Source organism: Herpailurus yagouaroundi, unplaced genomic scaffold (assembly GCF_014898765.1).
Source record: "Herpailurus yagouaroundi ecotype Mexico unplaced genomic scaffold, PumYag 199, whole genome shotgun sequence".
NCBI classification, from domain to species: domain Eukaryota; kingdom Metazoa; phylum Chordata; class Mammalia; order Carnivora; family Felidae; genus Herpailurus; species Herpailurus yagouaroundi.
This window is the reverse complement of record NW_024412430.1, coordinates 11,406,436-11,432,696: the sequence shown is the minus strand read 5'-3', so window position 1 is coordinate 11,432,696 and position 26,261 is coordinate 11,406,436. Positions and strand designations below refer to the sequence as shown.

The 26,261-nt window shown below is 46.6% G+C and overlaps 1 protein-coding gene across 4 annotated transcripts in view; it reads left to right on the top strand.

The window, feature by feature from the left end:
• The first annotated feature begins 3,435 nt into the window (after positions 1 to 3,435).
• The window catches only part of TJP2 (tight junction protein 2), a 130,063-nt gene continuing 107,237 nt past the window's right edge, over positions 3,436 to 26,261 (top strand). The window contains exon 1 of one of the 4 annotated variants that reach the window (XM_040449407.1): positions 3,436 to 3,645. Coding sequence is in view for 3 of the 4 variants with exons in the window: in XM_040449406.1 (XP_040305340.1) it covers positions 25,749 to 25,864 (116 nt within the window). In the remaining variant the exon portion in view is untranslated. Of the gene's footprint in view, positions 3,646 to 25,454; positions 25,865 to 26,261 lie in introns of those variants that run through there. The other 3 variants (XM_040449406.1, XM_040449400.1, XM_040449399.1) reach the window with 3 other exon arrangements.

The window sequence follows — 26,261 nt, the reverse complement described above, 5'->3', positions numbered from 1 at the left end:
GAATGTGTCATTTGTGGTGTTGTATATTTCCATCAGATGGCACACAATGTCTGGTGACCTTCTCTGTGATGTTAGTGGCCATCGATGACTATTGCCCTGATCCACTATTTTATTCGGGTTTTGGAAAATGCTGGTATTTGTTGCAATTTTCAATCCTTACTTGTTGGCTAGAATAATCTCTTCATCAGCTATTTAGTTATCCTGAGATACAGTCTGTACCTGTTTTAGCCTGAATTTCCAAGAAGGAAGAGCCTTGAGACATGGGCTTTATTGGGGAATGTGATCCTACAGAAAGAAGCAAGGTGGGGAAAGCAGAGAAAGCCAACTAAAGGGAGAGCCACCCAGTAGGCTGCTGCTTCAGGCACCTGATTGGTTGATCTGTGTGACTTAATTTCTGAGAAACAATGCCTACTGAGTCTCAGGATAGTTCCTCTTGGGGGGAGAAAGAAAGGAATATTCATACATCAGCTTCTAGCCCTCGCTGATCGCTGATCAAAGGTTAGACAATGAAACATGGGCACCTGGATAGTTTCCATGAATCCCCACCCTGGCGTTGACAAAGAAGCACTGGGGTAGGAGGGAGGACATGAGGTTATTTTCAGGTTGTTCCTGCATGAAGCTGGATAGAGACCACCTGGACCTTGTTGCTGCTGCAGTGACTAGAGTAAGAGACACGTGAGACAAAAAGGCAGGTGAAATGTGTTCTTTTACAATTTACCAGCTTTCAAAATAATGAATTAGTTCTACTGCATCTGCAAAGGTAACCAGTTAGAGGGTTTTTTTTTTGTTTTTTAGTATCATTATGACTCATAGATATATAAGTATTTGATAGGTCTCAATTCATTGCAGGTATGTTTCTTACTGATGCTTAAAATGTATCACACTTTGGCTGGTGGGTGCTTCCACAAGTTGGCCCTGGATCCCATTTGATGTGAACCTTGGTTTTCGATAGCTTCCTTGCTTTCTTCATTGACAAGATATTCCACGCTTATTTCCGCTCAGGTCATGATCTCACAGTTCGTGGGATAGAGCCCCGGGTCGGGCTCTTCACTGACAGTGCAGAGCCTGCTTGGGATTCTCTCTCTCTCTGTCTTTGTGCCTCTTCCCTGCTCATTCTTCATCTCTCTCTCTCAAAATAAATAAATAAACATAAAAAAAAAACTTTAAAAAAAAGAAAAGAAAGAACTTGTTGATAGGCGATGTGGAACTGCAGTTTGGAACCAAAGGCCAAGAAAGAATTAGGAGTCTTTGGTGCAAAAAGGTGGTTTTATTTATTTTTTATTTTTTTAAAGTTTATTTATTTCTTTTGAGAGAAAGAGAGAGTACTGAAGCAGGGGGCAGAGAGAGAGAGGGAGAGAGAATTCCAAGCAGGCTCCTCACTGTTAGCACCGATTCCAACACGAGGCTCAAACTCACGAACTATGAGATCATGACTTGAGCCAAGATCAAGTTGGATGCTTAACCTACTGAGTCACCCAGGTGTCCCAAAAAGGTGGTTATATTAATGCACAGGGACAGGACTTGTGGGCAGAAAAAGCTGTACTGGGGTTGTGCTGGGTGACTGATTATATACTGCTAGTTGGAGGAGGTTAGGGAGAGTGTATGTCCCTAAGGAATTTTGGAAGGTTTCCAGGACAATGAGGGGGCTGGCTATTGTTAGGAAAAGGTCATTTATTATTGTCTGAATAAAACCTTACTCGTGAGGGGCGCCTGGGTGGCGCAGTCGGTTAAGCGTCCGACTTCAGCCAGGTCACGATCTCACGGTCCGTGAGTTCGAGCCCCGCGTCGGGCTCTGGGCTGATGGCTCAGAGCCTGGAGCCTGTTTCCGATTCTGTGTCTCCCTCTCTCTCTGCCCCTCGCCCGTTCATGCTCTGTCTCTCTCTGTCCCAAAAATAAATAAACGTTGGAAAAAAATTAAAAAAAAAAAAAAACAAAAAAAAAAACCTTACTCGTGAGACCCTTCAGATGTATATCCATGGGGCATATGCTTGAAGGATGATTGCTAACATATATTTGTGGGGTAGAGATAAAGGAAGTCTCCAAAGGAATTTCTATACATTTAAAGTAGACTCACAGGACCCTGGGGCGGAGGGGGTGTCTGAATAATGTTACCCTAAGATTGCCTTTTGCCTTTAGCAAAGTGTCAACATGGAGGCAGCTGAGCTCCTAGAGGAAAGTCATTCTTGTCTCAAGGACTTGTCAATGGGTTGTAAGTTGTAAGGAAGTTTAATTTTTTTTTCTTTTGCCTTTGTTTCCCACATCAGTAGGTACCCCCAGAAATCTAAACTAAATGAACTTGATAAGAAGCACTGTCATTCATTCCATTACTCCTGGTAGAGGTTTGGGTGAGAAGGAGCCCACGAGGTTTCTCTGTGTGTGTGTGTGTGTGTGTGTGTGTGTGTGTGGTAAAAAACACATAATATAAAATTGACCATTTTAACCATTTTTAAACATACAATTCCGTGGCATTTAGTACAATTCATACTCGTGTGCAACCAATGCCACTATCCCTCTTCAGAACTTTTTCATCATATCAAATCTGCACCCATTAAACAATAACTCCCCATTACCTTCCCAGGGTTTTTAACGTGACAAAGGAGCACCTGCTTGCCACTTTCAGGCACTACGAAGCTTTCGCCTTCCAGGCCGAGCCGGATTCATTCCCGTGGTGACTAAGCAGGCTCTCGGGTTAATGCTCCCCACACCTATTGTCCCAGCGGGAGGAACCGGTATTTCCGGATTGGGGCCTCAGACCCTGTGATCCCGGCTAAGGGCGAGGTTCATGGGGGAGGGGAACGGAAGCTGATCATAAAGGTTAACTTTCCACCCAAATCACCAACCTGCCTCTCACCCCACTCCACCCCCAAACAGAAACAAAGACCCCCGCGCCACCAAACACCTACAATAATGGCGCACAACCATCCCTCCCGTGCTCTTTTGAAGGGTACTGTGGCTAACCCCTTCCAAGCTCACACCCCCGGGGAGGATCAGAAAGCCGACCAGAGAACGAATCAAGAAAGCGGCACAGCGAATCCCTTTTGCTCTAGGGCAGGAAGAAAGCTCAGTGGCAGTTTTGCGTAGAAGGGAAGAGGCAGGGGAGTGGATTCCCAGGCTGGAGGGACTAGTAGCTTCTGCGGCCGCAACCCCTGCCCCACCGCTGGGTGGCGCGTGCGAGCCCCCCCGCAATCGTTGCTTACACCCCGAAGTAAAGCTGCAGTAAGCTGCGTTTCCTGCCCCTGGCTCGCGCAGCTGGCACCCGTGGGGTCTCGAGGAAGGAGGTGACAGCCTCTGCCCACTCTCCTCCCCTCCGCGCCGCGGCTCTCTGGCTCTCTGCTGCCCACTCCCCCTGCCCCCACCCTGGATTTTTTTTTTTTTTTTCTTTCTTTCTCCCAAACCTCCAAACAGGAAATAGTTTGAGTCCACAATAGTACACAGGAGCAGCGACCGAGGCCACTCGTGCCCGCCCATTCCCCGGGCAGCGTCCCGCACTCCGACTCCGGCCAGGCGCCGCCAGCTACGAGCGCCGGCAGCGCACCGGACACCCGCCCGGCCGCCCGCACCGCGTCGGAGCGCGCCCCCGGGGCCCCGGGAGCCGCCCTCGCCCCGCGCTGGACCCCGCCGACTGCGGCCACCCCCAGCCCGCAGGCGAGTACCCTCCTCCTCCCTCCCCTGCCCCCGAGCGCCCGCCGCGCGGCCGCCTGGGCTCGGGCGTCGCCGGGATGCTTCCCTCCAGTCCCAGCCTGGCCAACTAGGGGTTTGCGGGGTGTGGCGGGGCGCTGGCGCCCTGGATCGGCGTGCGGGCGGAGGTGAGGGGCAGCGAGAGCACAAGCGAGTTGATTCCCACCCCCACCCCCCCCGGTCTCCCTGTGGATTCGGTGTGTACTTTACTGGGCCCTGCTTGTTTCCTCTCTGGGCGTGCTTAGCGGACTTTTGTCTCCCCGTCCTGGCGGGGACGATAGCGCATCGTGGGGTTTCTCTTGCGGGACTGTCGGCAAGTGGGCTGGAGTACGCACCCAAGGCGGCTACAGGTGCTTGGGAGTCACCGTCTTTTTCCTACCTGGCCTGGCGCCGCCTTCACCAAGGAATGGGGACTGTTTCACTTTCTGTTGAGCCTCTCTTTAACCAGGTTAAAAGGGCCTCTGAGTTTCTGTTGCCAGCGTTTGCGGTACGTGTAGGGGGGCAGGAGCTGGTGCCTGGAGGCCGAGGGAGGCGCTAGTCAGTTGCAAGCAGGTGGGGACTGCCAGTGGAGTCTCGGTCGAGCCTCAGCTGCGGGGCTTGCAGACCCCGCGCAACCGAGAGCTGGAGTGCACAGTCCCGGAGGTGCCCGCGGGCCAGAGCTACCCGCAGAGCCGCGGCCTGTGCCCCTAGCGCCGCAGAGCCCTCGAGGGTTCCCCCGCCCTTCACGTTAACCTGCTGGGCGTTGTCAGTTTTCCAGGCTGCAGGGCTCTTCTATAGGGAACTCCGTCAAAGCGGAGTTGGAGATCTTTATGTTGGATAAAGGCCACCGAATTCCAGGCATTCTTCGAGCTTGGGAAGGGTATTTTTAAGTTTTGAAGGCTGCCCGGAGGCTTTCTGTGAAATTGCCTCTGTCGACTGCCCTTATCGTGGGTGGCAGACTCCTAGTCCGCGAGATGGGTGGATACACCTGGGAAGCCCCCCTCTGTCAGGCTTTCTGGCCAAGATTCTCAACGCAGTTTTACAAGTGGTGGGTGGTAGGTAATCCACGTCCTTAACCGATTCACTTGAAAGGTGCGACCAACCGTCCTCATGTCCTGGTGAGGAGACCGTGGTTCTAGATGACCATCAGACTGATTGGGCGATGGTCTTTTTACTCGGAAGCGCTCTTGGGCCTTGCTGGTTGAAGTGAGGTTCAGGGCAACAGCTGTATCACCTGGAGGCCTGTTAAAAGTGGACCCAGACCTGCTGATTCAAGATGCCCAGGGGATCGTTTCCATAATAATGTTTGAGAAGCACGGCCTGTTCAATGTGAAGACGTGAATTACAGTGCACTTCCATACATTTTCATCAAGTCCTACCTTGGAACCTTCATTTTGCCAAACTAAGACAATTAAGTTGCATGGGGCACAGCCCCTCCTCCATCCATAGAGTCAGGCTCCTCGGGGACATTTGGATGTGTGGTTAGCATACTAGGCTGTGAATTTTTTATTTCTGGATACTTTCATTCTTTGATTGTTGCTACTATGGTAAAATATGCATAACACGAAATTCACCATTTTAACTGTTTTCACACGTACAATTCAGCGGCATTAAGTATGCTCACATTGTTGTGCAGCCATCATTATTCTCCGTTTCCAGAACCTTTTCATGGTCCCAAACAGAAAACCTACCCATTAGACAATACTCCCTTCTCTCCTCTCCCCAGCCCCTGAACTTCTGGATACTTTATTTTATTTTTTTAATTAAAAAAAAATTTTTTTTTCAACGTTTATTTATTTTTGGGACAAAGAGAGAGCATGAACGGGGAAGGGGCAGAGAGAGAGAGGGAGACACAGAATCGGAAACAGGCTCCAGGCTCTGAGCCATCAGCCCAGAGCCTGACGTGGGGCTCGAACTCCCAGACTGCGAGATCGTGACCTGGCTGAAGTCGGACGCTTAACCGACTGTGCCACCCAGGCGCCCCATGGATACTTTAAATGGTATATTTTGTAGGGTACAGAAAAGGTTGAATAGGAATGTAAAGTAAAATCATGTTCACAAAGTATGTATAAACATTTAGAGATTCCTGAGTCACTGTCCTGGTGGACATGGCAGTATAGCTCCAGGTTATTATTACTATTATTAAATTTTTAAAATATTTATCTTTAGGAGAGAGAGAGGGCATGAGCAGGGGAGAGGCAGAGTCTGGGAGACAGAATCGGAAGCAGGCTTCAGGTTCCGAGCTGTCAGCACAGAGCCCAACGCGGGGCTCGAATCCAGGAACAGTAAGATCATGACCTGAGCCGAAGTCCGGCCCTTAACTGACTGAGCCACCCAGGCACCCCTGAATAGCTTTAAAAAAAGTTAATATTTATTTTTGAGAGAGCGAAAGAGAGTGGATGAGAGGGGGAGAGGCAGAGAGAGAGAGAGAGAGAGAGAGAGGGAGACACAGAATTGGAAGCAGGCTCCAGGTTGCAAGCTGTCAGCACAGAGCCTGATGCAGGGCTTGAACCCACGAACCGTGAGATGATGACCTGAGCTGAAGTCGAATGCTTAACTGACTGAGCCCCCCACCCCTAGCTCCAGGTTTTTAGAGTGCATATGATTTCTTTTAACAGAGACAACCAGAAACCCATGAGGGTTTCCTTTTTGTTTTGGCTGCAAAGGAATGGAGTTACTCAGGGCTCAAGCTGCTGTGATTAGCTAGTGCACATTAAAAACTAGATGCCTGGTGACATTTATCTCTGTGCTTCCGTTAACTGACTATTTTAGGTATCCTGTTTATATTGGGTTTATTATTTCTTTTTAACAGCGACTCAAACTCATTTGTGAATGTAGCTGGAATAAACCTTAAGGAAAAAGTTGTTGCTTGGGAAATAGGGGGAGAGGTCACAGCAAGACTTCAGAAAGAAGATTTGAAATAATTTTCCCAAATACCCCAAACTATGTATTTTGTCTCTGCTTTCATGTTAAATGAGTCATCTGGTCCCACAACATTATTTCTAGTTGTAAAAATGTTTGTGTAATTGAGAAAAGCTTGTAATAATGGGAGTCGTTTGCCTGCATCTACTTAAGATTGTCCAGCTTGTGATTTGAGGACACGCTTTTCAGTGAGAACACAAATATGAATTGGCAGACTAATAAAAGTGGTTTCATTCATGAGCTAAGAAAGTCATTGTTATGGATCAAGAATGTGGTTTTGGGGGTGTCTGGCTGGCTCAGTTGGTAGAGCATGCAACTCTTGATCTCGGGTTTGTAAGTTTGATTCCTCGCCCCCCCCCCCCCGGGGGGGGGCAAAGATGACTTAAAAATAATACCTTAAAAAAATGTGGTGTGTAATCCATAAGTGATCAAGGATATTGGGAAGATTTCCTAAATAGCTGAGTAGTGGGAAATCCTTCAAATTCTTCCTAGATTCCTTTTTTCCTTTTTCTAAGACACTTGACTTTTCCTGTGTTATGACTTTTATCAGAATGAGGCTATTGACTTGTAGGAAGGAACTTACAGCTTCCTTTGGCTGAAAAATTCCTTTGAAATGATGAATGAAAGATAATTCAAATGGGTTAAGATTAGACAAAAAATTCTCCCTTTTGAGGAGATTCTTATATTCACAGAAATGCAGATTTTTGTGAGTTTTGTAAAGCAAAAGAGAAAAGGTTTCCCTTCCTCACTGTGTTCTCTTCTGAAGTAGCAATGTAGCTCAGAGTTTTCTTTGGTGAACAAATGCTGTTTTGTAGTCTACACACGAGGAAAAAAATTCCATAGAACACGTCCAATGAATGGTTTCTTTCAGTGATGCCAGGGGAATCATTTGGGGAGTTTAGTAAAAATGGATGACGTTGGTCATCCTTCTCTAGATCTGAGTAGCCTGGGTATTTGGAAGAACCCACCGGTCTCCAGAGGAGAGATCAAGGTGCTGACCTGTTTGATTTAGAGTCCATGCCTATTGTGAATCAGGTATTTTCAGATACATTCTCATTAAATCTTCACCATGACCTTGAAAGAGGTATTTCTTCTTTCCCCTCATTTTACAAATGAGAAAACTGAAGCCAGTTGTGATCTTCCTACTCTAGACCATGGTTCTTTCCACTGGTCTTCTATGTAGCATCGTCTCTACCTATAAATTCCCCTACATCTCCAAGAAACTGTGTATTCATTAATATCTCTTGGAACATGAGGTATTAGGTCCTCAGGCAAGTACGAAGTGAGCCAGTGAAGTAAATTCCAAGACAGCAAAGGATTTAGGAGCAAAGGGTTCTTTTCATGGTACCGCAAGACCCCTGATGAGTGATGAGTTAGATTATACTTGGCTTGAATGTAGCATTATTGTAGCTGGTCTAGCTTCCAGAAAAATCAAGACATGGGCATTCTCCTTATTGAGATTGGCCAGCGTGCCGTCTCTGCATACTGGCCAGCCAGTGTCTATGTGGAACCCCGAGACACTACAGACAGAGCATAGAAGAAAGGGCACAGGATTTTGGTGTGGGACTAACACTTACCCTGAACAGCCGACTGGGTGGAGTGAACTTCATATACTCAGAGTGTCCACATCCTGAAATATAAAATTAGGGGCATACTTATCTCCCCATAAGATGATAACAAGGAATCCAAAGTGCTGGTAAACTGTAAACTGTAAAATGATAGCAGAACCTATTTTCACTTGGGAGAAATTTATAATGCAAAGAAGACAGAAGAAGCTACATATTGGAGGTACCTAATCCTTTTTAGTTCACTGAATCTGTTTGTAATTCTCTTCTCGTTTTAGGCCATTAAAAAAAATAATTGTATTGAGAGATAATTCACATGCCATAGAATTCACGTATTTAGGGGCGCCTGGGTGGCGCAGTCGGTTAAAGCGTCCGACTTCAGCCAGGTCGCGATCTCGCGGTCCGTGGTTTCGAGCCCCTCGTCGGGCTCTGGGCTGATGGCTCAGAGCCTGGAGCCTGTTTCCGATTCTGTGTCTCCCTCTCTCTCTGCCCCTCCCCTGTTCATGCTCTGTCTCTCTCTGTCCCAAAAATAAATAAACGTTGAAAAAAAATTAAAAAAAAAAAAAGAATTCACCTATTTATTTATTTATTTATTTATTTATTTATTTATTTATTTTTAAACGTTGATTTGTGTTTGAGAGAGGGCAAGCTGGGGAGGGGCAGAGCGCGGGGGACAGAAGATCCAAAGCAGTGGGTTCTGTGCTGACAGGCTGACAGCCGCAAGCTTGATGTGGGGCTCAAACTCACTACCCCGAGATCATGACCTGAGCTGATGTCGGATGCTCAACCACCTGAGCCGCCCAGGTGCCCCGCAATTCACCTATTTAGATCAACGCATTGCTTTTGAGTGTATACGCAGAGTTGTGCAGCCATCACCATGATCAAATTCAGGGCATTTTTATTGCTCTAAAAAGAATACCACCCCGCCATGAACACTTTCCACCCTTTAGCTGGCACCTCACAATCCCTTACCTCCCCCTCCCTAGGCAACGACCACTCTACTTTCTGTCTACAGATTTGACTATTCAGGACATTTCGTACAAATGAAATTATACATTATGTGGCCCTGCACGTTGCCTTCTTTCACTTAGCCTAATGCTTTCATGGTTTATGTACAATGTGGCGTATATCAGTGCTTTATTCTTTTTATTGCCAATGAGTGTTCTGTTGTGTGCGTCTGCCACATTTGGTTTATCCATTCATCTGTTGATGGACATTTGAGTTGTTTCTACTTTTTGGTTATTAGGGCTAATGCTGCTGTGAACATTCATGTACATATGTTTTTATGGGGACATCTGTTTTCGTTTCTTTTGGGTACATGCCTACAAGTGAAAACCATATAATAACTCTATATTTAACATTTTCAGGACCTGCCAGACTCCTTTCCAAAGTGGCTGCCCCACGTTACAGTCCCACCAGCAATGTAGGGGGGTTCCAATTTTCTGACACCCTCGTCAGCATTTATTGTTTGTCTTTTTTTTTTTTTTTTTTTTTTTTTAGCCATCCTCGTTGGTGTGGAGTGGTTTTGATTCACTTCTGATGGCTAATGATGTCGAATATCTTTTCACGTGCTTATTTCTCAGGCCATTTGTTCTTGACTTTTTTTTTTTCTTTTATTCTTTTTTAAAGGAAAACTAGACGGAGAAAGGAAAATCAGTTTTGAATAGATTCCCTAGGTTCCGTGGTTTATAACGCTGAAAATGTAAATTGAGCCCTTTGCATTTCTGAAATTAATTTCAGTGTTGGGTCGTCTATTTATTTGCTGTCGGGCCTCGTGCATGTGGTACGTGATGTTCCAAAGGATTTGAGGGAAGAATTAATGAATACATAGTTTCTTGGAGATGAAGGGGAGTTTAGTAGGCAGGGACTTATTATTCTACATGCTGACTTAATGCTCACTAAAAAATCATGCACCTCTCAAATGTTAATAACGCACCACATGTGTGCATGCGAAGCACACCAAGAAAATGCGTTGGTGCCAATGGTGAATGTTTTAACTAAATGATGAATATTTAACTAAAATATCATTTGATAACTGTGTGGGTTAGTATTTGCCCAGTCTACTTATGAAAATATACAGTCATAGGCTTTAAAGATCATATTAACACATTTGTATATATACAAGACATTGTTTATATTTTATTGGGGTGCTCTTCATTTCCATGTATCCCCCCACGGAGGGCACGCTCATAGACGTTTTTGCAGGAGTTCGTTCGTTTTGTTCCTTCCTTCCCACGCTGCATGGCAATGCTTTTCTCTGTAGCCATGTGGAGAATTCCCTTCATGCTCCATAGCCACAAATTAATCATGAATTTTCAAAATACCTGTTGCATTTTGGAGGCCCACCATTTGGAACTTGGGTTGTGCTGTTTTACTTGTGTTACTGGTAAATGTGGGTAGCATGAAGAGAAGCAGGGAATTTGGCTGCATTTGAGACTTGTCTGAGATAGCTGCCGGAGTGAGTAGTGCAGGGGGATCTCAAACATCAGCCTGCCCCTGAATGCCTGGAGGGCCCGTTCAAACACATTATCTCCAGCCCCACTCCTTGAGTTTTTGGCTTCTGAAAGCCTGGGGTGGGGCTTGAGAATCTGCATCTCTAACAAGTAATCAGGCAATGCTGCTGCTGGTCTGGGGATTGTGTTTTGAGAACCAGTGGTTTGGAGGCATTTGGAAGTGTCAGCCTGGAGCTGGAGTGAGGGAAGGGACAAAACTGGAGGTCAGCTGGCACCCTGTGCATACAGGAGCTTGGTGGAGCCAGGGGAGTGGGTACCATCCCAGGGAGGCAGACACAAATGCTGGGAACTGAAACGTAGGAATATGGAGAGGAGAGGTGGGTGGAGAAAGAGAAGCCTCTGGGATCAGAAAGGAAGGGGCAGAAGGCTCAGAGGGGACCAAGGCCAGTTGACGCCCACAAACTCCATGTAAACAGGGGAGTAAGGGCATGTCTGGGGTGTGGGTTGCAGAAGGGGGAGGGTTGGGCTGCCCCTGGCTAGTGGGTGCTGTAGCTGTATGGGCCGGGGGCGGGGGCTGGGAGGGGGAGGGTGCTGACCTTTCCATCCCTTTCAGAAAGTCCAGCATTACCGGGTAGTGGGGTATGCTGCTTGGGACCGCAGGGTCAAGCGTGAACTTTCCTCGTAAGATCAGGAGCCCCTTTAGTCCTGCAGGCCACGTCCTGGAGTCACAACTGACTACTCTCCCTCTTCTTGCCTGTCACTGCTAACCATGATCAGCTTAGAACCTAGGTGAGCTTTGTCAATAAGAAACAAGAGTCCTGGGGCGCCTGGGTGGCTCCGTCGGTTGAGCATCCCACTTCGGCTCAGGTCATGATCTCATAGTCCGTGAGTTCGGGACTGGTGTTGGGCTCTGTGCTGACAGCTCAGAGCCTGGAGCCTGCTTGGGATTCTGTGTCTCCCTCTCTCTGTGCCTCTCCCCCACTTGTGCTCTGTCTCTTTCTCTCTCTCTCAAAAAAAAGCAAGAGTCCTTTGTGCAGGTAGTGACCTTGAAGTTTACTTTTCTTCCTTTCGTATATTTGCTGGTCAGCTTAATAGCTTTAGGATCTGTGCTACCACATGTCTAGTCTCCTTAGCATGACTGGGTATAAGCCGATTCAGAGAATGGGTGCTGACAGTCCGTGTTGTGAAGGTCAGGTTTGCTGCAGAAGAGAAATCCAAGAAGGGCCTTGGCATTCTACCGCAATCGGGTCTTCTGAAACTTCCGGGACGACCCTTCCTGCTGGTTTCATGCAGCTGAGACAAATATCCCCTATTTTATTTTACATTTTAGTTTCAAGGAATCTTCATTGTATCTTAGGATGTAGAGCATTTCTCTTGGGTTTGGGAAGGAGGCCAAAGCTTGCCCATGTTGCCATTTGGGGGCATCTGTTGTGAGCAGGGGAGAGGGTTTATCATCTGTAGCTGTGAGCTTGCTGCTCAGCTCTGCCTGGTCGGCCAGGAGCTGAGCGAGCGCCTGTCTACTGCAGGCTCGTCTATCTGCCCCCCGGTCCCCCTCAGCCAGTTGCACACTTTTACATTCCTGCCTGGCCCCTGTGGGCTCTGGGTGTGTGAGTCCTGTCACTCACCGGCAGGACTGGACAGGAGGTATTTCACAACTCTGCTCCTGTGCCGAGACAGGGTCTTGGCGGCCCCCGGACCACTCCCAGCTTCAGTGATTTGTAAGGGGACTCACAGGACTTAGCACACAGTTGTCATCGCTATGATTGTTACAGTAATGGACGCAAAGCACAATCGGCAGGGGGAAATGGTGCACAGAGCAGAGTCTAGGACTTGCGACGTCAGCATCCTCTGCACGGCGTTCACCAGAAGTTCAGACCCCCAGACTGAAAGCTCGTCTTAGGATAACTTTACGCTGTTTATGCGAACAGTTCAGGGAGAGTGAGCCACTCTTATCAGCCCTGGGAATGGTGGAAGACTTCCCCAAATCCAAGTTTCCAGACTCTTACAAGGCCCTTACAAGGGCCAACCTTGTAAGCAGTCCTTTCAAAGGATGTTGACTATTTTGTGCACCGATGGGGAGGACGATGGGAGGTAAGGATGGTGACAGAAGCCCCTGCGGCTGGGGAAAGGGTCCGTCCACCAGTCCGTGCAGCTTCGGAGTTCTGGGCTGCGGGAGCCTTCCTCTGTCTGACCAAAGTGGGAGAGGGCGGAAGTGAAGTTGGGGTTTGCACTCAGATCTGGGTTTCGGGATGATAATAACTGGGATTCCTTCACCACAGGGACAAGGAAGGCTGGTAGGACACATTGCAAAAGAATTCAAAGCCCTGTTCATTCATGCGCTCATTCATCCTTTTTATTATAACTTTTTTTTTTAGGTTTTATTTAAGTAATCTCTGTATCCAACATGAGGCTCGAACTCATGATCTTGAGATCAAGAGTCACATGCTTTTCTGATTGAGCCAGCCAGGTGCCCTATAATGATTTTTTTTTTAAAGTAATCTCTACTCCCGGGGTGGCTCAGTCGGTTAAGCATCCGACCTTGGCTCAGGTCCTGATCTCATGGTTTGTGGGCTCAGCCCCATGACAGGCTCTGTGCTGACAGATCAGAGCCTGGAGCCTCCTTCAGATTCTGTGTCTCCCTCTCTCTGTCCCTCCCCTGCTCACACTCTGTCTCTCTTTCTCAAAAATAAACATTAAAGAAGAACATTAAAAAAATAATAAAAATTTAAAAAAAGATCTCAACTCCCAGCATGGGACTTGAACTCACAACCCCAAGATCAAGAGTTGCATGCTGTACCTATTGAGCCAGCCAGGCGTGCTCCCCCACCCTGCTCATTTGTTCTTTTTTTAATGTTTATTTATTTTTGAGAGAGTGCAAGTGAACAGGGGAGGGGCAGAGAGAGAGGGAGGCAAGATCAGAAGTGGGCTCTCTGCTGATAGCAGAGAGCCAAGGCGGGGCTCGAACTCACAAACCTCGAGACCATGACCTGAGCCGAAGTCGGACGCTCAACCGATTGAGCCACTCAGGCGCCCCTCATTCATACTTAACACATGCTCTTGATGCCTGTACCCTACCAGGCAATGCCCCAGGTGCTGGGGATACCATGGGGAGAACAGCAGAGTCACTGCCCTTATGAGACCCACCTTCTAGAGGGAGACAAATAAGTGGCAATTACATTTCATTATGCTGGTGACACACCAAGGGCCCCGGGGCGCCTACCCGGGCTTAGTGGGTGTAAGAAGGCATGAGTTTTATAATCACACCAACCTGGATAGGAACCACACCTCCACTGCTTATTACCTGTGTGCCCGTGGGCAGATTGCTTCCTCACTGGGTGCCTGAGTGTCTTCCTCTGAAAACGGAGATTTTACGATCACTTCTTAAGGTGCATGTGAAAATCCAACAAGGTGATGCATGTAGAACACTTATCCCAGTGGCTGGCATGTGGATATGTTGGCTATGTAATGCTTTGGTGACATCTAGGCAAGGGGAAGACTGTGTCAGCTGGAGGGATGGGCATCTGCCCTTACCCTTACTCTGTGTGGAATCTGATGCCGGCCTCCCTCCAGCGCTGGGTGCAGAGGTGCTTGCTCTGCTTACTGGTCTGAGAACATTCTTTGCTGCTTTGCTTTTCTGGTTCTTGGGGATACTTTCCCTTCTGCCCGAGATGCCTCAGATCCTTTTGTCAGCCTAAGGAGTATCTGTGCATATTATTAAGACCTAACCCAAGTAATCACCTTCTCTGTGAAGGTTTTCCTAAGCCAGGACACTCAGACAAAACCGTCCGTCTGTCCGTGGTCCCACGGTCACTCATATCCCTGTTACAGCATACAGTTATTTGTCACTCCATTAGACTGGCTGATTCTTGAAGGCAGGGGTGCTTGGGTATTGTATTGGGTCCACTGTGGATCAGTGTTCCATGGGGGGGGGGGGGTGGTGGCTCAGTGGTTGTTCAGGGGGTGAATGAGTGAAAGAGTGTTGGGTTGGACTAGAAAACTCAGTAGGAAATAGACATAGTGTCAGCAAAATAGGCCTCTGCCCTCAGAGTAGAGCTTACAGTCTAGAGGGGGAGGCAGATGATAAACAGCAATCAAATAATGTAATTAGAGACCGAGAAGTGACACAGGAGAACAGTCTGGCCCAGAGGCAGGTACAAGGGCAGCTAGAACAGAGGGAGAGAGGCAAGGTCCGAATGTTGATGCCCCGAGCAGTGTGCACTCACCATCTGGAGCTTGGGTGGTGTTGGAGGCTAGAAGGAGTGGTCAGGCAGAGGCCACACCAGGAGAGCCAGGAGTCCTCCAGAGGGGAATAGATGGTCAGAGCAAAGACTACCAGCGCATCAGCTGGCAAAGGGCAGGGCCGAGAGGAGAGCTGAGTGGACACTTGGGAAGTTGAAGAGGTCCACTCCAGAGCACTGAACGTGGGTCGAGGAACTCAAGGTTGATTGAGGAAGTATCACCCGTTGAGCTGAGAGATCTGTCAGAGCTGGATCTGGGACCTTGGTCCATTCAGGCTTCCGTAACAGGATACCACAGCCTGGGTGGCTTTGACAGACATTGATTTTTCACAGCTGTGGAGGCTCTGAGCGTGAGATAAGGGTGCCAGCAGGGCGGAGTTCTTGGTGAGGGCCCTCTTCCTGGCTTGCAGAAGGCTGCCTCCTCTCTGTGCGCTCCCACGGTTTTTCCTAGGTGCGTGTGCACAGACAGAGAGAGAGAGAGTGATCTCACTCTTCCTCTTCTAGTGAGGGCATCTACCCAGTCATGAGGATGCCACCTTCCTGACCTCATCTAAACCTAATTTACTTCCCAAACATGCCACATCCAAATAGCATCACACTAGGGATTCGGGCTTCAATTTAAGAACTTTGGAGTCACGTATTCAGGCCATAGAACTGGGGTCAATAAATATTTGCTGAGTAAATAATAAATAATTGTGGCTAGTACTTAGCGCTTCCTATGCTCCAAGCCCTAAGAGTTTTGCATATGTTCATAAAATTTCATTCTCACAGAACCTTAAAATGTAAGTGCTATTATTATCCCCTATTTACAGATGAGGAGACTGAGGCCCTGAAGAGTTCAAAAGATTTGCCAAGGTCACTCAGCTAATTAAGTGTGAAGCTGGGATTCAAACACAGGCAGTCTGGTTCTAGAGTGCAGGGACATTATACCTTGCTGCTTCTTAATTAGGAATCAAACCCAACATCATTGGGTATCTGTCTCATATGCTGGTGGTTCCTGAGCAAAGAGAGGCGCTAGAGATACAAAGATGAATGGGACAAGGGGCGCCTGGGCAGCTCAGTCAGTTAAGCATCCAACTTCGGCTCAGGTCATGATCTCACGGTGCCTGAGTTTGAGCCCTGCATGGGGCTCTGTGCTGACAGCTCAGAGCCTGGAGCCTGCTTCGGATTCTGTGTCTCCCTCTGTCTCTCTGCCCCTCCCCTGCTCTCGCTGTCTGTCTGTCTCTCTCTGTCTCTCTCAAAACTAAATAAAAACATTAAAAAAATTAAAAACAAAACAAAACCAAAGATGAATAGGACATTGTACCTACTTTCTGGTTCATCATAAAATGCTCAGGGAGACAGACGTATAAAATCAAAAAATTTTGAAGTCTATTCAAATGTGTTCAACCCAACAAGGAACTTTCTGTCACCTTCCTAGAGTAAGTACATAGAACCATTCTCAGAGGTAACTGTTTTCCTACTTCAAATGTGTCTGAGGGTTGAAGTGCTCACCAAAAATCTGTTGTTTAGGGAATAGTGGGCTGATTCATCAAATTAACATCCCCTGTTTAGTTTTGGTAACGTGTATAGTATAATAATTAAATGGTGGTAACAGGTACCCTAAACTTTGTAACACTGTCAAGATTCAATTTGGAAAAAAACAGAACCACTTATGTTAACAAAACTTTTTTTAACAAAAATTTTGAATAATTTCAAAATATATCATAGGGAAATTTTAAACAAAATGACTTAGAAATCTCGAGGTGTTTCAGGATCCTGGATATTAGGGGCACATGGAAGCTTAGCGAACCCAGGAGGTAACTCACTTCTGTTTTCTGGATGAGGCGCCTCAGGGAAAACCCAACCCCTGAAGGGGAGGATTGGGAGGACAGTGACCTTGGTGGGGAGCCACCTTGGTGATGGTGGGGGTGGGGCTTACTGGAGAAGGAGAAAGAAGAGGATGTTTTATTCCCACAAACTCCACAGTGGGATCCCCTGGAAAGAGCACATTGGCAAAGAGGAAGGAGAAGGAAGGGGAAAGTGTGCAGCCAGGGAAGGGTCTCAGGGTAGGGGGTGACACCCTCCCGTCTCAGTGGAACCAGGCACCCAGGGATCCAGGGACCAGGGAGCAAATGCTCTGTCCCGGTCGTCAGGTGCATGGGAATCCACTCTAGAAGGCACTAGAACCGAGTAGGGACGGGTCAGACCTGGCCTGGAATATTGACTCTGCCACCTGGGCACCGTGTGACCTAGGGCAGGTTTCTCAACTCTGAGCCTTAGTTTCCAATGCGTCAAAGGGGGCCATAGTATTCCTACCTTCCTGAATTGATGTGGCTCGAGTTTTGTTGCCTTTTTTGGTTATTCTTGGTCTCAGGTCTGCAACCTCCTGTCTTGAACCAGCCTCCCCCACTCTCAACCAAGGATCACGAGCTCTTTTTTCAAGGGACAGAATCTGGTTCTGAGAAGAAAGGGTCTTTCCAGGTTTTCAGGGTCTTTGTCTTTCTGTAGAGCTCCAGCTCTTTGAATTCTCCACCCGTCTTGTCATTTGCTTCAGACCTTTTGTCCTCTGGCTCTGCCCCCACAGGTCATAACCCACCAAGATCCATTTCTTTTTCATTTCCTCTCCTGAGGGATTTGGACCACCTTTCCGTTCAGGCTTGCTCAGTCTGGCTTCCTTAAGGTGACCTGTACAGTCTGCTTTGCTCTTTCTCTTCTGCCACAGTGTGGGTGTAGCTTGATTTTTCTCTCCATCTCGGGTGGTCAGATACATGCTTGATTCTGGAACATCGGTCAGTTTCCTCCTGGATCTCCGTGCCTTTTTGTGAACATAGTCTCCATCTCCTGATTCCACCTTACCACCCTGTTCTCTTCCACAAGAGAAGCTGACCTTGAGTGAGTGAGGGTTCCAGCAGCTCCAGCAGACCGTTGCTCTGACCACCCCCCCACCCCCCACTCGGGCAGAGCGCTGTCTGCACATCCCCAGTCTTGGTCAGCTGCGCGTAATAGTTTTAAGTGCGATTTAGCTTCTTGAACTCATGTTTTTATGGATCCGGCTTCTGCTTCCAGAGACCGGCTCATTTTCAAAGTATTAGACATTGGTTCCTTTTGAACATGGAGTATTTTTTTTTTTTTTTTCCTAGCTGGTTTGCTATGAGGCCACTGCTGGACCAAATCACAGGCTGGATGTGTCCAGGCCATCGGGTACTTCTGGGCTCTTGTCTTTTTCCATCACGGGGCAAAACTTCATGAGAGCTTGACATTGTTTTTTTTTTTTTTTCACTGCAGGCAGCGTTATGAGTTGAACTGTATTCCCCCCAACCCCCCTCCCCCCAAATTCATATGTTGGAGTCCTAACTCCTAGTACTTCAGGATGTGACCTTATTTGGAGATAGGGTCTTTACAGAGGTGATCAAGTTAAAATGAGGGCATTACGGTGGGCCCTAATCCAATATGACTGGTGTCCTTTATAAGAAGAGGAAGTTTGGACACAGACGTGTACAGAGGGAAGATCATATAAAGACACAGGGAGAAGACAGTCATCTGTAAGTCAAGGAGAGAGCCCTGCCTCATGGCCCTCAGCAGGAACCAGGCCTCGGGTGCCTGGGTGGCTCAGTCAGTTGAGCCTCCAACTTCCAAATTCCACTCAGGTCGTGATCTCCCGGTTCCTGAGTTTGAGCCCTGCATCTGGCTGTCTGCTGTCAGCGCAGAGCCTGCTTCGGATCCTCTGTCCTCCTCTCTCTCTGCCCCTCCCCCACTCGCCCTCTGTCTCAAAAATAATAAATACATTTCTTTTTTTTTAAAAAAAGAAGGAACCAACCCTATCAACACCTTGGTCTTGCACTTCCAGCCTCCAGAACTAGGAGATAAGAAATAAATTGTACGATTGCTGTTGGGTGAGCTCCCTGGTGTGTGGTACTTTGTCACGGGAGCCCTAGCAAACTAACACAGGAAGAATAAGAAATTCTGCCTGAAGCCAAGTGAACTAATGGCTAACAAAGCAGCCATCACAGCACAGTCCGCCTTCTCCCACCGGTATCCCGGGAGAGCGAGCCTGAGGCTCACATTATCAGGCTCACACTCAGCAGCATCTGCCGGGTTCACTACGATTAGAGCTTCGGGACTGGACAAAGCTCCTCCGTGGGCCCCACTCTGAGGCTCTGCGTCCAGCTCAGCCACAGCCCTGACCACTGAGCAGGACTCTGCCTGGAACCCAACCTGTGTCTGACAACCCAGGAGAGGGCCAGGGCCAGGTGCGGGCCCATGGGAAGTCAGCCCCCTCAACTGCCACGACTCCTTTCTTTTACTTAATTCCCTTCCATGGCCCAGAGGACCCACCCTGTCTTTTGTACTTGCCTAAACACATCGTTCAAATTTCAAATCGTTCGTGGTTCCAGTATGAATAGATTGAAGCAGAAAGTATTTGAGAGATGAGAAGAAGGAGCGTTTACCCCGGTCTGGTGTGTGTGTGTGTGCGGGGGGGGGGGCCCGGCGTGTTCCACCAAAGAGAGCTTTCTGGAAGAAATGAAGCTGCAACTAGTTAGCAAGGAAGAGAGAACAACACACACGTGCATGGCGTTTACTGCGGGGTGCACGTTACATGTGCTGAATGCTTGACACGCAATGACCGATTTCATGTTTAAAACCACCCTGTGAGGTCACTGGTATTATTAACCCTATTTACAGATGACAGAACTGAGGCAGTGAGGCACTAAATGACTTGACCAAGATCACAGAGCTAATTAGAGGTGGAGCTGTACTTCAATCCCGGGGCGCCGTGGCACCCCAGTTCATGCTAGGGAGCGGAGGGGTGTGTCTGCAGGGGAACCGTGGGATTGTGTGCACTCCTTCCAGCTTCTGCAGCCGACTGCTGTCTCTCAACACTTCAGAGCTGGTGCCGTCCCTACCAAGTTCCAGGGACTCCATCCCTTTCCTGAAATCGCAGAGCAGAAGTGACTTAATATCCCCTTAACCCGCCTAATGGCCAAGCCCCTCTTGACTTAAGTCAGCTCCTGCGGTGTTCTAAATTTTGTGCAATGCCTTCTCCCTCATCTGCTCCCAGGCAAGAGAACTGCCAGGATCCTACAACTCTAGGAGCAGATTAGAAACGTAACATGAGGGGCGCCTGGGTGGCGCAGTCGGTTGAGCGTCCGACTTCAGCCAGGTCACGATCTCGCGGTCTGTGAGTTCGAGCCCCGCGTCGGGCTCTGGGCTGATGGCTCGGAGCCTGGAGCCTGTTTCCGATTCTGTGTCTCCCTCTCTCTCTGCCCCTCCCCCGTTCATGCTCTGTCTCTCTCTGTCCCAAAAAATAAATAAACGTTGAAAAAAAAAATTAAAAAAAAAAAAAAAGAAACGTAACATGAACACGGTTTCTACCAAAAACAACAGGGAGCAGATTTCCCACACGTGCGGAGTGGAAAGTTAATTTCTTGGGAATGAGGAATCCATGAATTATTGCATATGCGCGTTATTTGGGAGCAGCAGTTCATTAAGTGATTTTAATGTTGGCTATTAATTGTTAAGTAGCAGAGGCTAAAAATCTGGGAACTGTTGTAAGGGAGAACTTCCCTAGTTGGTGGGTACCACCCGAGCTGAGCCCCAAGACCCTCTGTTCTCTTTTTCACGATTTCCATCACTCACTCCAGCCCCTGGGTTCTTGTTACCATCAGCAAGCCTGTTTTGCAGCCCGTTTTTTTCCTACAAAACCACTCAGCCTTGGGCTTTTCTCTTTCACTGTGTATTGAAGGAAGTTATAGCTGCAAGGGAGGGTCAGAAGTTTGTAAGTGCACCTTGTTCTTGCCTGCAGAGAAATGAGGATAGAGGAAGGTTTCTTGAAGAGGTCTTCGGGAGAGGAAAAAGGACAGATGTCAGGGGTGAAAGGGAGGGAGGGACGAGATGATACGCATTGAATGCACCCCTGTATTGCGATCTCATTCCAGTTTTACAGGTGATGAAATAGGTTCAGAAGGGTCATGTAACTTGTTAGAGATCTCAAGGTGTTAAACAGCAGAGGTGGGATTCAGATCAAGCCTTCCCGTTGAAACACAGCTCTCTGGGGCTGGTATACGTGGGCACCATGGGACGCTGGGAGGATGGCTTCTGCCTGTCACGCCAGGCGAACCGGGAGGGGGCAATGCAAGAAATAGAAAAGGGAGGGGGATGCAAGAGGAGGCCGCGGGCCGGGCGGGGGCGCTATTTCAGATATCGGTTTGGGTGGAAGGACAGGATGAGAAGGACAGATCTGGTGGCATCCAGTTGAAGGCGATGGTTTAAATAAACTCAGTAGCGAGTGCATTCTGAAGATGGCTGTGAAGAGGACAGGCTGGTTTGGGCAGAGGCGGGTGAATCTAGGGGAGCCACAACTAATCTCGAACACTTTGGTAATTCTTTTACATCCTGTGGCCTGTTTTTCTTAGTGTTCTGGTAAGTCAGCTGAGTAACAAATATGTAGATATGTGTGTGTGTGTGTGTGTGTGTGTGTGTGTGTGTGTGTGTGTATGTAGATGTAGATAATATGAAGACATTAAGGGGACAGAAAATATGACTTGCATAAAGTCATATGGTTTATTTGCAGTAAAGCTTAGGAAAAAAAAAAAAGAAAAATAGCTGTTTCCCTGACTCTTCTATTTTAGCAAAGGCTTTTTCCAGCTCCCTGAAAAGGAGACCACACCCTATAAAACAGCCCATTTGGGGCATCAGTTCATTTCCATTTTTATACTTCTAAAGAAACAGTTAAAACACCCAGTGAAGAAGGATGTCCCCTGGTTTTCCTCTGGCAGAAATAAAGTAGAAATAACCAGTTCAAAGGGAACGTCAGTCCGATCTGTGTACTTTTATGTTCAACTTTAATCATTCAGATTTAAGTATCCTTGATTATCGTGACTTAAAAGCTCTTTTTGGATCATGTAGACGTAGACATAAAGTCATTTTTTAAATAGGTAAGTGATTTTTAAGCAGACAGCTGTAGTTGTAAAGAGTTTCTAGAACTCTAAGGGAATCAACTAAATAAATCCATATTTCTAAAGAATTTCTAGATTTATAAAGAAAATGATATAAAGTACACATCTGGATGGGGTATTTTGGCTACATTTGTGCTTTCTGTGTTATTGTCCATTATGAAGGTGTTCACACAAAGATGACATTTATTTGCTTATTCATTTATTTTTAATTTAATTTTTTATTTTTAAAAATTTACATCCCAATTAGTTAGCATATAGTAAAACAATGATTTCAGGAGTAGATTCCTTAATGCCCCTTACCCATTTAGCCCATCCCCCCCCCCACAACCCCTCCAGTAACCCTCAGTTTGTTCTCCATATTTATGAGTCTCTTCTGTTTTGTCCCCCTCCCTGTTTTTATATTATTTTTGTTTCCCTTCCCTTATGTTCATCTGTTTTGTCTCTTAAAGTCCTCATATGAGTGAAGTCATATGATTTGTGTCTTTCTCTGACTAATTTCACTTAGCCTAATACCCTCCAGTTCCATCCACGTAGTTGCAAATGGCAAGATTTCATTCTTTTTGATTGCAGAGTAATACTCCATTGTAAATATATACCACATCTTCTTTATCCATTCATCCATCGAGGGACATTTGGGCTCTTTCCATACTTTGGCTGTTGTGGATAGTGCTGCTATACACATGGAGGTGCATGTGTCCCTTCAAAACAGCACACCTGTATCCCTTGGGTAAATGCCTAGTAGTGCAATTGCTGGGTAGTAGGTTAGTTCTATTTTTAGTTTTTTGAGGAACCTCCATACTGTTTTCCAGAGTGGCTGCACCAGCTTGCATTCCCAAGATGACAATTTTTTTAAATGGATAAATAAATAAATGATAAAACTGAACACTGTCATTTATGGAAGGAAAGCAAATTCTTTCTTAACTATTTGCTAAGGCAGAATTCTTTTCCTCGTGAAAGACCCAATTTGAGTTTTGCATGAGGTCATCATAGATTAGAATCACTTCCTAAGGGGTTATGTTAAATGCGTAAAAAATTCCTACAGAAAAAGAAACTTTAAACAAAACGTGCCATTTATGAAGTTTCGTGTCACTTTCACCCAAGTAAAACAGCTTCCACTGGGTAGCAAGTTTAACTCGATTTTTTGTCGCTATTGTTAAGCTCAGGTTTCATTTCTTACTTTGATATGGCAGCGAAGTAAGTTTTATCACGCGTCATTAGAAATACAATTTGTCAGAACAAAGACTGTTGTGTAAGTATAATTACATCTTCCTGTATGATTAAATGAGGGCTGTATTGTAGCTTTTCTCAGCCGCGGCAGCTGTAGCAAACCACGTTCAGCCCATAAAAGAATTCCTGTGACTAACTGGTACTAATTGTTTACAGAACCGCCAGTGGGAGTAATATTCATGAACACTCTGGAAATGAAATATCCCAAGACCAAGAGGTTTATCCCTTGTTGTCACCACTCTGTAGTGGTTAGATTATATTAATTGTATGTCCAGGCCAAGTGAAGCGGGAGTTCTTAGTTTTTTGTTGTTGATATGGAAAGGTAACTGCATTCCTGTGTTTGGGCCTCTCATCTTGTAAATGGGAAACTGAGGCTTCAAGAGCTGTTGAAGGCTTATATAAGTCACTGACTTTTTGGCTCACACACCCCTATCACATTTTAAAGGACACCCTACAATATATATGAGTACACAGTAATTTCTAAATGGCATATTTTAATGTAACTTAAAGTATATTAGTTCTCAGGGTGCCTTGGTGGTTCAGTGGGTTAAGCGTCTGACTCTTGATTCGTCTCAGCTCATGATTTCATGGTTTGCGAGATTGAGCCCTGTGTGGACCACACTCCCTGCTGACAGTGCAGAGCCTGCTTGGGAGTCTCTCCCTCCGTCTCTCTCTGCTTTTCCTCCTGCTCTCTCTCTCAAGAATAAATAAACTTAAAAAAAAAACAAACAAACAAATTAGTTCTCAAAGTATTATGACTATTTAAAAATAAACACTCAAACCAAATTTTTAACAGACAAGAGAAAAAAGGAAATAGATGGTTTAATATTTTCTTTCCACACCCCAAAGATTTTTTTTGTAAGTTTATTTATTTATTTTTGAGAGAGAGACAGAGAGGGAGAAAGTAGGGGAGGGGCAGAGAAAGAGGGAGAGAGAGAATCCCAAGCAGTCTCTGCACTGTCAGTGCAGAACCCGATGTGGAGCTCGAACTCACAAACCGTGAGATCATGACCGAAGCCTAAACCGAGAGTTGGATGCTTAACTGACTGAGCCACCCAGGTACCCCTCCACCCCAAAGATTTTTGATGTGTACACCCTGCTTTGGAGACTACTGATTTAGGCCATTCAGGTTAAAAACAAAAACAAAAACTAAGAAACTTGCTGTTGAGGAGAGAATCTGTAGAAGAAAGGTTCAAGATTTAGGGGGAGAGGGTGGAGTTTGGGATACTTACTCACTATGGATATCTAGGTTAATCAGGATTAACACATAATGCCTCCCTCTGTTTTGCTTCCCTTTTATATAGGAGTCTGTTTAGACAAGGAACAGCCCAGCTCCTAGAGCATATTCACTGGGAAAAATATAGCTTGAAGAAGTCAGGGAGGTGGCTAAGTCAGAACTTTTTCAGAGTGACAGAAATGCAACTAAAACTAAATTTCACAAAAGTCAATCTATTAGCTTGGATAAAAGTGTAACTGGGATCTCCCGGGATGATCGTGGCCTTAGACGTGGCTGGGTCCAGAAGCTCAGATGATCTCATTGCATCTCTGTTGATACAGCTCTTCCTAAGTGCACTCGATGAGCCCTCGCACTGTGGCGGGGAACATGAGTGCCGACAGTCCTGGTGTCCCGTCTCCCCTGGTCAGCAGCTCTGACAGGAAAGGGGCGTTTCTTTCTGAATGTCATATTTTCATCCCAGGGAAGACTGGCCCATGTGAACCATGACTCATTAGGTGGGCTACTGTTAAGGACATCCCACCTTTAACCCATGGAAAGAGGGCTAGAAAGGCCCTCCGAGCTGAGGGGAGACATTTACAACTACAAGGATGGGACAGGGTCTGAGCATATCCAGACAATATACTTTCATGCTATGAGAGCTCGCCTGTGTTGCGTTATAGAGGTATTTAAAAAGATATTTAAAGGGGTGCCTGGGTGGCTCAGTCGGTTAAGCGGCCGGCCGACTTTGGCTCAGGTCATGATGTCTCGGTCTGTGAGTTCGAGCCCCGCGTGGGGCTCTGTGCTGACAGCTCGGAGCCTGGAGCCTGCTTTGGATTCTGTCTCCTTCTCCCTCTGCCCCTCCCCACCTGTGTTCTCTCTCTCAAAAATAAATAAATGGAAAAAAAAAGATATTTAAAAACAACAACAACAACAACCCAAACAGAATTGTTTTTCTATTAACTAATCTTTGCTATTGACTCAAGCAAAGAGTTTATAGCCTTTGGAAATGTGTGCTATAAAATGACAACCGGAGCTCCTTACTTGTCAAAGCGCAGCCTTTTGAAGAGAGGTATTTGTAGAAGGAGCAAATCAGCTTCTGATTTTAGTTCATCCAGAGGCCACGCGGGTTTTTGGACCAATTATTTCCAGACCTTGAGATAAATCACCTCCTGTGCCATTAGTACTTGAAGGATTAGCGGCCTCAAAGATTTATGTGCGGATTAATTGGGGAGTGTACGTTAGATTGCTGTGTTTAGAACCACGGTTGTCCTGCAAGTCATTTTCGTTAGTGCTTTAGTCAAAATTCTTTAGCCTTATATAATACTGACGTTGCAGGGAAATCCGAACGAGCCCTTTCTTTTTTTATTTATTTGTGGCTTGGCCTCAGCCTGCACTCTAGAGTTTAATAGCTCGCGGTAGGGGTACACGGAACATGTAGAAGCACAGGGGCATCAGGTAGTGCAAAGATTACTTCATTTGCTTCAGCTGAAAGGTGCCCGAAATTGACATGACCTTGTACTGAGAGAGACAAGATGAGGTACAAGAAATACATGGCTATTCTGGAAGCCGCGGTTGGTATCACCCCGCTTAACAAAAGGGAGCTTCTCCCTGAGAGCAGAAGACATGTCAACCTCTGGCAGCACCCCGGGTAAGCAGAGGAGACCAGAAGATGCTTTGTCTGTGTTTGGGTGAGGGGGGCGGGTTCTAGGTGGAGAAAAGGGTCATCCGTGTCCTGAGGGTCATAGACGGCGAATTGGTCATGGATAACCTGTTTCTTCCTGGTAGACAGGGCCTTGCCAGACTGAATTAAAATAGTTAGTAATAAAATTCATGGTAATAATAAGTTTCAGAAAAATCCTAGTCTAACAGCCAAGAAGATGAAGTCATGCGTATTTTTACATTCAGATATTTTAATCTTCTGATTTTGTCGTTTTTAAAAATATGGCCTGTATGTGTGCGTGGCAATTCTCAAAGATGAAGTAAGTGTGCCTTATTATTATTTTTTTCCCTACAATGAAGGTTTTTTCTGACTAAAGTGTACATGT